Consider the following 12,645-nt stretch of genomic DNA (forward strand, 5'->3'; position numbering starts at 1 on the left):
ATTCGAAAACATAATGTTAACTTTCACTGCTATGCGGATGACACACAGCTGTACATTTCAATGAAACATGGTGAAGCCCCAAAATTGCCCTCGCTAGAAGCCTGTGTTTCAGACATAAGGAAGTGGATGTCTGCAAACTTTCTACTTTTAAACTCAGACAAAACAGAGATGCTTGTTCTAGGTCCCAAGAAACAAAGAGATCTTCTGTTGAATCTGACAATTAATCTTGATGGTTGTACAGTCGTCTCAAATAAAACTGTGAAGGACCTCGGCGTTACTCTGGACCCTGATCTCTCTTTTGACGAACATATCAAGACTGTTTCAAGGACAGCTTTTTCCATCTACGTAACATTCCAAAAATCAGAAACTTTCTATCCGAAAATTATGTAGAAAAATTAATCCATGCTTTTGTTACTTCTAGGTTAGACTACTGCAATACTCTACTTTCCGGCTACCCGGATAAAGCACTAAATAAACTTCAGTTAGTGCTAAATACGGCTGCTAGAATCCTGACTAGAACCAAAATATTTTATCATATTACTCCAGTCAGTGCTAGCCTCCCTACACTGGCTTCCTATTAGGCAAGGGCTGATTTCAAGGTTTTACTGCTAACCTACAAAGCATTACATGGGCTTGCTCCTACCTATCTTTCCGATTTGGTACTGCCATACATACCTACACGTACGCTACGGTCACAAGAGGCAGGCCTCCTAATTGTCCCTAGAATTTCTAAGCAAACAGCTGGAGGCAGGGCTTTCTCCTATAGAGCTACATTTTTATGGAATGGTCTGCCTACCCATGTGAGAGACGCAGACTCGGTCTCAACCTTTAAGTCTTTACTGAAGACTCATCTCTTCAGTGGGTCATATGACTGAGTGTAGTCTGGCCCAGGAGTGTGAAGGTGAATGGAAAGGCTCTGGAGCAACGAACCGCCCTTGCTGTAAATGCCTGGCCGGTTCCCCTCTCTCCACTGGGATTCTCTGCCTCTAACCCTATTACAGGGGCTGAGTCACTGGCTTACTGGTGCTCTTTCATGCCGTCCCTAGGAGGGGTGCGTCACTTGAGTGGGTTGAGTCACTGACGTGATCTTCCTGTCTGGGTTGGCGCCCCCGCTTGGGTTGTGCCGTGGCGGAGATCTTTGTGGGCTATACTCGGCCTTGTCTCAGGATGGTAAGTTGGTGGTTGAAGATATCCCTCTAGTGGTGTGGGGGCTGTGCTTTGGCAAAGTGGGTGGGGTTATATCCTTCCTGTTTGGCCCTATCCGGGGGTATCATCGGATGGGGCCACAGTGTCTCCTGACCCCTCCTGTCTCAGCCTCCAGTATTTATGCTGCAGTAGTTTGTGTGTCGGGGAGCTAGGGTCAGTTTGTTATATCTGGAGTACTTCTCCTGTCTTATCCGTTGTCCTGTGTGAATTTAAGTATGCTCTCTCTAATTCTCTCTCTCTCGGAGGACCTGAGCCCTAGGACCATGCCTCAGGACTACCTGGCCTGATGACTCCTTGCTGTCCCCAGTCCACCTGGCCGTGCTGCTGCTCCAGTTTCAACTGTTCTGCCTGCGGCTACGGAACCCTGACCTGTCCACCGGACGTGCTACCTGTCCCAGACCTGCTGTTTTCAACTCTCTAGAGACAGCAGGAGCGGTAGAGACACTCTTAATGATCGGCTATGAAAAGCCAACTGACATTTACGCCTGAGGTGCTGACTTGCTGCACCCTCGACAACTACTGTGATTATTATTATTTGACCATGCGGGTAATTTATGAACATTTGAACATCTCGGCCATGTTCTGTTATAATCTCCACCCGGCACAGCCAGAAGAGGACTGGCCACCCCTCATAGCCTGGTTCCTCTCTTGGTTTCTTCCTAGGTTTTGGCCTTTCTAGGGGGGTTTCCTAGCCACCGTGCTTCTACACCTGCATTGCTTGCAGTTTGGGGTTTTAGGCTGGGTTTCTGTACAGCACTTTGAGATATCAGCTGATGTAAGAAGGGCTATATAATATATATATATACATTTGATATGGAATCAGTTAAGAACAAATTCTTATTTACAAGGACAGCCTACTCCTTCCTCCCCGTCGGGGAATTGAACCCCGGTCTCCCATGTGCCCGCATTCTCTAGTACAGCCATTATTGAAGGTACTTGAGGTCACCGAGAAAGTCTGGACATGGCCTGCTCTCCCTTATGTAAGGAATTAGGCACTTTACCATGTTTACTACAGTATGTACTGTAGGCTATGTTTACTTGTCAGACTGCACAGTAGCCTAATAAACACATGCAGGTGGCTTATATCTTCATAATGCTTTATTATCCAAATGTAAAAGCATATACTTAACAGTACTGTATTTCTTCACCAGCATCTTCATGCTTTCCTTAATAAAATAATGATAAAAACACTCAATGAAATGTTGATTTAGTTATGGATCCATAACAAATTACTATTGGAATAAATATCACTGAATTACAGGAACAAAGTTGTCAAATGAAGGCAAACAAATTGTTGCTTACTAGAAAATACTCTTTGAAACACACATGGTCACATTGTACAGCATCGTTACGGCTATTAGCAGGGCTATATTTTGGCCTACAATCGCTCACTGTTGTTTTTTGAAAACAAAATCATCTCCAAAATATCATTATATATAGCCTGGATGTCTATTTCAGCAGGATGTCTATTTCAGAGACAAGCATGGAGAAACAAAAATGTTGGATTATATTCCATGATATTCTTAAGATATGTGTTGACTGAATATATGCAAGTGAAGTCTACTAAATAATCAAGTTAGAATTATTTAATTCTGGAGAAAGCTAAATAACAAACTGGCTTTATTTACAAATGAGTGAGAATGTCTCACCCCATGCTCAAGAATGGCCTTTTTCTTACTCGCTCTAGGTTAAATGAAAACGAAATCTCATAAATATCATTACTTTTTAAACAAAGCGATTATTATTTTTTATTTAACCAGGAAAAGCTTGTGACCCAGAGTCTCTTTTTCAAGGGAGACCTGGCATTGAAGGCAGCAACAAATTACATAATTAAAACATACAACAATACAACATGATCCAGCCTAAAAAAAGCATTTACACTCCTCTGTAACAGAGTCTCCAATCAATATTTTAAATTCCTTTGGTGGCACTAACATATCTAGACGAAGCATAGATAGTAGATTATTCCATGCGTATGGTGCACAAGAAGAGAAGGCACTCTTGCCTAATACTGTGAATGTCCTGGGGACTTTAAGTAGCAACCATTGAGCAGACCGGGTATGGTAACTGCTGGTGGTGAAGGAGACCAGACTACAGAGGGAGTTTACCCAAAAGGGCTCTGTAGATGAACACATACAAATGTATCTTTCTGCACATATAAAGTGAGGTCCAACCTACCATTTGGTACAATGTGCAATGGTGGGTGAGTGACTTGGCATATGTAATAAAGCGCAAGGTTGCATGCATATACAACAAGTCACCATAATCAATTACAGAGAAAAGTGGCCTGAACAAGCTTCTTTCTAGCCATAAGCAGGAAGCAAGCCTTATTACGAAAATAAAAACCCAATTTCAATTTAGAATTATATAAAAGCCCCTTAGATATTCTCACAGATCCTAACAGAAAATCCCCCTTAGATATTCATTTAGAACCCTCCAATCCTCTAAATGTAATTATTGGCCGAGATATACTGTAGGCCTACAATAGGCGAAATGAGTATTGGTTACACTACAATTAGGGTGTGGAAATATTATGCCCCATAGATATTAATTTAGAATCCTGCAATCCTCTTATGCTGTAGCCTACTCCTGACCTTCACGTTGTACAGCGCAATATTTTCCATTCCATCCTAGTGGAAACTGAGGGTTTCGTTTTTAATTTCTCAGAATAGAAACACCATAATTATAAACAAATTAATTAAGCCACATTTTTTTTAATCAATCCCATGTTTTACAAAAAAGATTATAAATTCTCTAGTAATGCCAATATGGGAGACTGCCATATGCTTCTCAAAGTTTCCCTCGGGTGGTCAAACTAGCACTAACTTGCATTAACGTAAAAAAAATGTCTGACAATTAAATAACGTGCCATAGAATGCTGCAGCAGCCCGCAAGGTGTGCTGCAGTATGACACAACTTTTAAAGGAGGAAGCACTGTAGCAAAAAAAACAACAACTCAGCAAAAAAAAGAAATGTCTTTCAAAGATAATTCGTAAAAATCCAAATAACTTCACAGATCTTCATTGTAAAGGGTTTAAACACGGTTTCCCATGCTTGTTCAATGAACCATAAACAATTAATGAACATGCACCTGTGGAACGGTCATTAAGACAGTTGTGAAAACTTAGTACACTAAAGAGGCCTTTCTACTGACTCTGAAAAAACACCAAAAGAAAGATGCCCAGGGTCCCTCATCTGCGTGAACATGCCTTAGGCATGCCCCAAGGAGGCATGAGGACTGCAGACGTGGCCAGGGTAATAAATTGCAATGTCTGTACTGCGAGACGCCTAAGACAGCGCTACAGGGAGGCAGGACAGACAGCTGATCGTCCTCGCAGTGGCAGACCACGTGTAACAACACCTGCACAGGATCGGTACATCCAAACATCACACCTGCGGGACAGGTACAGGATGGCAACAACAACTGCCCGAGTTACACCAGGAACGCACAATCCCTCCATCAGTGCTCAGACTGTCCGCAATAGGCTGAGAGAGGCTGGACTGAGGGCTTGTAGGCCTGTTGTAAGGCAGGTCCTCACCGTCGCTGAACCAGACAGGACTAGCAAAAAGTCCTCTTCACTGACGATTTGTGGTTTTGTCTCACCAGGGATTCACGTTTATCTTGAAAGAATGAGTGTTACACCGAGGCCTGTACTCTGGAGCGGGATTGATTTGGAGGTGGAGGGTCCCTCATGGTCTGGGGTGGTGTGTCACTGAGCTTGCTGTCATTGCAGGCAATCTCAACACTGTGCGTTACAGGGAAGAAATCCTCCTCCCTCATGTGGTACCCTTCCTGCAGGCTCATCCTAACATGACCCTCCGGCATGACAATGCCACCAGCCATACTGCTCGTTCTGTGCGTGACTTCCTGCAAGACAGGAATGTCAGTGTTCTGCCATGGCCAGCGACCTGTTGGATCGGAGGGTGAGGGCTAGGGCCATTCCCCCCAGAAATGTCCGGGAACTTGCAGGTGCCTTGGTGGAAGAGTGGGGTAACATCTCACAGCAAGAACTGGCAAATCTGGTACAGTCCACGAGAAGGAGATGCACTGCAGTATTTAATGCAGCTGGTGGCCACACCAGATACTGACTGTTACTTTTGATTTTGACCCCCCCTTCGTTCAGGGACACATTATTCCATTTCTGTTAGTCACATGTCTGTGGAACTTGTTCAGTTTATGTCTCAGTTGTTGAATCTTGTTATGTTCATACAAATATTTACACATTAAGTTTGCTGAAAATAAACGCAGTTGACAGTGAGAGGACGTTTCTTTTTTTTGCTGAGTTTATATTATTCATAGCGGTCCATTTACCACCACAGTCCATTTACCACCTTCCTAAATGATTACCGCCCCGTAGCACTCACGTCGGTAGCCATGAAGTGCTTTGAAAGGCTCGTCATGGCTCATATCAACAGCATCCTCCCAGATACCCTAGACCCACTCCAATTCACAAACCGCCCCAACAGATCACGCAATCTCAATCGCACTCCACACCGCCCTTTCCCATCTGGACAAAAGGAACACCTATGTGAGACTGCTGTTCATTGACTACAGCTCAGCGTTCAACACTATAGAGCCCACAAAGCTCATCACTAAGCTAAGGACCCTGGGACTAAACACCTCCCTCTGCACCTGGATCCTGGACTTCCTGATGGGCCGCCCCCAGGTGGTGAGGGTAGGATTCAAACACATCTTCCACACTGATCCTCAACACTGGGGCCCATCAGGGGTGTGTACTTAATCCCCTCCTGTACTCCCTGTTCACCCACGACTGCGTGGCCAAACACGACTCCAACACCATCATTAGGTTTTCTGACGACACAACAGTAGTAGGCCTGATCACCGAAAACGATGAGCTCAATGTGAGCAAGACAAAGGAGCTGATCATGGACTACAGGAAAAGGCGTGCCGAACATGCCCCCATTAACATCGACAGGGCTGTAGTGGAGAGGGTCGAGAGTTTCAAGTTCCTTGGTGTCCACATCACCAACAAACTATCATGGTCCAAATACACCAAGACAGTCGTGATGAGGGCATGACAAAACCTTTTCCCCCTCAGGAGACTGAAAAGATTTGACATGGGTCCCCAGAACCTCAAAAAGTGCTACAGCTGCACCATCGAGAACATCCTGACCAGTTGCATCACCGCCTGGAATGGCAACTGCTCGGCATCTGACCGTAAAGCACTACAGAGGGTAGTGCGTATGGCCCAGTACATCACTGGGGCCGAGCTTACTGCCATCCAGGACCTATATAATAGGCAATGTCAGAGGAAAGCCCATAAAATCATCAGACACTCCAGTCACCCATGTTTTCTCTGCTACCGCATGGCAAGCGGTACCGGAGCACCAAGTCTAGGACCAAAAGGCTCCTTAACAGCTTCTACGCCCAAGCCATAAGACTGCTGAACAATTAAACAAATGGCCACCGGACTATTTACATTGACACCCCTCCATTTGTTTTGTACACTGCTGCTACTCGCTGTTATTATCTATGCATAGTCATGTCACCCCTACCTACATGCACAAATTACCTCAACTAACCTGTACACACGCACACTGACTCAGTACCGGTACCCTCTGTATATAGCCTCGTCATTGTGTTACTTTTTATTATTTTTTACTTTAGTTTATTTGGTAAATATTTTCTTACCTCTTCTTGAACTGCACTGTTGGTCAAGGGCTTATAAGTAAGCATTTCACGGTAAGGTCTACACTTGTTGTATTCGAAGCATGTGACAAATAAAGTTTTAAATTTGACAAGAATATATCAACAAATGTGACTCACTACTTCACAGGAGAAGTATTTGAAAGTTTTTTTTATTTGTTTTAATAAATGCCTTTTGTTACATATGAACTTTTATGTGCTTTTATAACAAACTTGTATTCCATCTGTAAATATGAATACAATTGTTAAAATTATAAGTCTAGTTGGTTTAGCCACGGAAAAATACAGGAACCGTCACGCTAACCACGATTGGCTGCGATAATATATGGGCTGGACATGCCGGCAGATGAGTTAGGATTGGTCTGCCATGTAGCATACTTCTGTCTATAAATGTGAGCTGCTCAGTATGTGTTGATAGTCCTTTCTACTGCGCTGTTTTTTAAAGATAACGTTAGCCATTGAGAACTACAAAAAAGTTTAGCAACTTTTCTCAACAACATCGATGCCCTGAATTTAGCAGGCGCTATCGACAAATCCATTGGAAAAAGAGTGACTTGACACAACGCTGACCAAACAAGATGTAGCTACAAACAAAACAGAGTTAAATGGTTCCAGTCTGCAGTGAAGCGTTCAGCCATGTATACGGTAAGAGTCTAGATACATTTTCAGATATTATACGTTTCTAATTTTGACAGAAAGTAATTTTCACTGCAAATTAAAGCGCACTGTTAGCTAGCTAGCGAATGTTAGCTTGCTGGCTCTCTAGCTAACGTTACGTGTATGATCTGTATAGTAATATTATTTGAATCAGAAAAAACATTTGCATTGCTAGTTATAGCCTAATGTTAGCCATTGAACCTAGTTGGTTAGCGCTTTAACTACCTGGAGATTCTTACTACAGCTATGACAATGTTTGTATTGGCAGTAGTACGAGTTGGGATTATGCCAGTTCATTGTTTAGCTTGCTAGCTACATGTCTAAACAAAAGACCACTTCACCAGATGATTACATGACCCATCAAGTTAGCCAGGTGTGTCTGAGGGTGATTACGGCCATCTATTGTATTTCATGACCATGTGTACATGTCTAAATAATAGTGACCCATCCACTTAGCTATGTGGCTGGGGGTTGGTTATAGCATTTCCTTCACATGACCCATCAATTTAGACAAGTGTATCAGGTAAGCGTCATCTAATAATTTGTAATTATTTTTATCTGGACACTTTCTGTTTCTGATATTGCTACTATGCAAGTAACCATTTCCACCATCTGTATCCTGTGCATGTGACAAATAAATATGATATTTGATATAGTGTGTGTTTGCCAGAGATGACAATGTGAAGAACAACAGTGTATTTTTAACCTGGAGTTTTTCCTTATTGTATGCTACTACTTTTACCACTTTTAGTCTTGAAATCTTTGGTTGTTTACTAAACTACTCATTCTGTTTAGCACATGGCCTCACATGTGAATCCTTAAAGAGATGTGTAGGGCTAAGGCTTAAGAGGGTGTGAACAATGCTGAATGGGTGTAGACAAAGTAGAGGTCTCCATTAGGTGTACCAAAAACATTCATGGGACATTTTCTCAAAAGTGGGGTTACAAGTTAATCAACTTTCAAAGCAGAAATACTTTCCGATTATTCCTCAACTGCAGTGTATGATATAAAATTTAGTAGCTCTGAGACTCTACATTTATCCAATGTAAAAAAACACAATTTAAAATGTTGCTACATAAGACGAGGCGGTCAGACACAAATCAAATCAATGCTGACTGGGAGGGATTTCATAATACAGCCAATCATACTGTGTAGCCTGGCTGGGCCCCATAACCAGCAAAGCATAACAATTCATACTGTACCTGTATCATATGAACAGGGCTACACAGCCAATCTATACCGACTTGATCCCAAGCCTTCCATCAATAAATCAAAACATGTGCATAAAGTTATTAGCCTAGTGGAACCAGCCTGATGCTGCGTTAACCATTCTATTTGTTCTTCATAATTGTTCTTATTTCTCGTGTGTTTTTTCTAGTATTACATTGTTACTGATTTATTGCATTGTTGGTTTTTGAGTTTGCAAGAAAGGCTTTTCACTGTACTTGTGACATTAACGTTAAACTATGTATCCGGTATAGACAAACACATTACAACTTTAGACCAAAAGATTGTGAACAAATGTTCTTTGAGAGTGTAAAATGGGCCAGGAGCTCCAGGTGCTTTAACCTCAGTGTGTCTGGGCTACGCTTCAATCTCCTAAACAGATGTGATAAGAGTCAACTGGCCCATCTGCTCTGAGATAGGGAAGGCAATAACGCTCCTGCTGGCACACGTCACACACTCAGCCCCTACAGACACCACGGCCCCTGGCTGCGAGATCATCCAATTACTGCTATCTCCACTTGTGTGTGTGTGAGAGAGCGAGAGATAGCTGATCCCATCCTTCCCGACTGCTCTCTGCGATAACACATTTGGCTCGGAGTCGCTCTCTGATGAAAGTCTGAATCCTGATGCTAAAAACTGATAGCAAGGAAGAGGATACTATCTAATACAGCCTAACACCCCCAAAGGTCTGCTTCCCAATCCAGGTCAACAAACTGCAGCTTTGTCCCTCACCTCAATCCCCTTTTTGGATGTTAGAAAATATAGCTAGTCTGAAGTAGGCTGCATTTGCAAGACTTTCTGTAGAGCCACCAGAACCTCCAAATGATCAACACATTCTGGATTTGCTAATCAGGACATAGTAAATTGAGTTCATCCACATGGTGAGAGATCTGTGGGAATGTGCAGGTGCTTGGTGTAGCCTAAATGCTCCAGACGAAGACCTCTGTCTGGGAGTCAGTGGGGCCTGCTCTACCCCCTGATATGCTCAAATTAAACGCTACAGTACCCTCCCTGTCTGAGCTGCTCTTACCCAGCAGAACCAGCAGAACCGTTCCATTAGAACTAAACCTCCCACCTTGCTCAAACAGGGCCTGCTCCATTCCAGATCAACCACCCACTGGGTAGGAGCGGGTGCCCATTCAGGCAAACAAGAGTTAGAAAATATTGTAGAGCAGAGCTGGCCAACCGTTTTCATAGCCAATGAAAGTATTTTCCTCCTGCAACCACATGAAGAGGCAGAGGAAGAGGAAGAGTTGAACACATGATGTTAGGACTAATCCCTGCCATGTACAACAGCCTCACCATAAGAGGCCAACACGTGCACACCCAATGGCCAGACTGGAGGCAAGCTCCACTGAACCTCTGTTACTTAATACAAGTCATGTGTTCCCCCATAAACGTAAGGGGTAGGGGAGGGTGAAAGAGCGAGATAATGACTGAGAAAGACTCAGAGAAAAACAATTAAGAGAGAGCAAGAGACAGAGAGAGTGGGTGAGAGAGAGGGAGAGAGAGAGAATGGGTGAAAGGAGAGAGATTCAGCACAACACACAAACCTGTTTACCCCCTGTGGGCCAAGATAAATTAACCTAAACATATATTATTTACCTTTATTTTACCAGGTAAATTGACTGAGAATATATTCTCTTTTACAGCAACATTAGAAACCTTGTTATACAGTAGATATGATATATTAGAGCCTTGGGTAGATAAACACACATCATAGCAGAACTACAGTCAGATTAACCCACAACTCTGACCAAAGGAAATTACATGGGCAGAAAGGCCAGCAAGTCAAGCAAACTTTTGCTTAAATTATGAGAAAACAAGAACAGTTACAGCAGTATAATGACTGCTGATCAGAGGTGACCTAGGTCAGAAACTTACAAAACCCATTCTCTAGTCTCCGCCTTTTCTATATCCCCTGTGCCTACGTGAAATATAATTATAGGCCCAGCCAAACTGCAACCCTCTTTCAAATCCTAACCCTAACAATATCTGGCTCCATCCGTATTTAAATCCCAGATAGATTGTCAAAAAAGTATTTCCAGGGTCTATAAAAGTGAACTATCATACAGTATATGAATCATGTGAAATTTGACTTTTCAACAGTAGTATAATATTTTTGCTATAACTGCTCCAGCACAGATGTACTCACTGGGTCTGTACGAGGCAGCCTGGAGCCAGGGTAGGCTGTGAGTCAGGGGTACGCTGCAGGTTAGTGAGCTCCAGCATGTCCACCTGCACATCAGTGGTGTGTCCTGGCAAAGGCTGCAGCACAGTAAATATCTTCTCCACCAGGCTGTCACCATGGTGACCAGCAGCCCCTGAGGACAAGGAAAAACAGAGAGAGATTTAAACCAAAAACAAGGTCCATGTAAACATGAATTAATTATGTGTGTAAGGGGAATAGAATATGGAATAAGGAAGTATGGCAATCAAATGCCATTTCTGTTAGGCAGGGAGGAGCAGCAATTAAATAATTCTGACATGTGGAAAGTGTGAATGTTGCACTCAGGGCTGCAGCTTGGCATATTTATGGACATCAGTAGTTGTACAAGACTGTGTTATGCACCTGTTAGATCCAGTGTCCTATCGATGAAGACGATGGATGCTTTATTGGGTGCTGTCTTTCTGCGGTTTTTGGCTTGAGGATGATTGGCAAGTTCCCCAGCGATGAGACGGCTCATTGGACCCAAGGCGAAGCTCTCCTCCCGGGTGCTGGTGGACTCAAACATGGAATTAACCGCAGAGGCTAGAGATTTAATTTCAATCTGCAGCTCTGGAGTAAGAGACTGCATGTCAACATCAGTCAAGCTTCCGAACCTCTTCTTCTCTGGGCGCTTTATATTGATGGTCTCGAGGTCCCGTGGCAGCAGCGGGAACAGGTGCGCGAAGGTAGGCGCGAGAAGGAGCTGTGGTGACACCGGAGCAAAGACCACGGGGGCATGCATGACTTCAGCGGTGTACTTCATATCTCCCATCCATTCGCACAGTTTATCTTCAAACTGCTCGAACACAGGGTTCCCCTCTAATACAGCAGTGACATGGTTAGCGAGGAGGTGTATGGAGTGGGCTACGGTGGTGAAAACGACACAGTACTGAAAATGACTGAGGCCAACGATGTCTTGTATAATGTCAGCTGTTCTTCCTTTGAGCAAAGTGCTCACCACAAACACTGCCTTTGGTTCGTTTTCACCACCAGCTTCGAAGCTCGAAAACTGTTTTAAATTACGAGCACCAGACTCAAATACACTGGTAGCTCCACCGTTCCAGTGAAGACTCTCAGCACACTTGTCGTCCATGAAAACCACCGCTTTCTTTACCTTTGACAACACTCTGTCCCACATCTGACCGGGGAAACACGTAAAGCCCTCAGTTGGTAACATTGTGGAGATGATACTGTCGTTTAGACCGAGCGAAAAGTAGAAGATTCCTATAAAATTGTCAGGCAAACGCCATTCCAAAACAACAACACCAACACATGAGTCTCTTAATGGTGACGTGTCATACCACGTCGCGACAGATATACGTAACCATACACGTGCTGCACCGGTTTCATTTGGGAATGTTCAGAATTTTCTGTTTATTAAAAACAGAAATTAGGCTGAATTGAGTTTCCTCATATAGCAATATACTAGCCACACTACACACACATACATGTCTTGAGTAAATAAGAAAAACATACAGATTAGATATGCTTATCATGATGCTCAGAAACAAAATTGCAAAATTAATACACTGAAGCGAAAAAAAGAGAATCTCAATACATACTGACCAATAGGAAACTGCTGTTTCTTCCAACGTGGATTTATGCCCGTGAAAAGTGGACTGTCGCTATGGAAACGTGTGTGTATTAAAGTAAACTGTCACTATTTTTGACTGATAAG

General features: G+C 43.2%; 1 protein-coding gene across 1 annotated transcript in view; it reads right to left on the reverse strand.

Moving 5' to 3' along the window:
• LOC139541308 (sec1 family domain-containing protein 2-like) overlaps positions 1-12,264 on the reverse strand; it is a 232,142-nt gene extending 219,878 nt beyond the window's left edge. Inside the window, exons 1-2 of the mRNA XM_071345816.1 lie at positions 11,331-12,264; positions 10,914-11,082 (exon numbers count right to left, since the gene is read on the reverse strand). Of these exons, the coding sequence (XP_071201917.1) occupies positions 10,914-11,082; positions 11,331-12,144 (983 nt within the window). The 5' untranslated portion in view covers positions 12,145-12,264. The remainder of the gene's footprint in view (positions 1-10,913; positions 11,083-11,330) is intronic.
• Positions 12,265-12,645: the final 381 nt, after the last annotated feature.

This window comes from Salvelinus alpinus, chromosome 16, assembly GCF_045679555.1.
Source record: "Salvelinus alpinus chromosome 16, SLU_Salpinus.1, whole genome shotgun sequence".
In the NCBI taxonomy this organism is placed as follows: domain Eukaryota; kingdom Metazoa; phylum Chordata; class Actinopteri; order Salmoniformes; family Salmonidae; genus Salvelinus; species Salvelinus alpinus.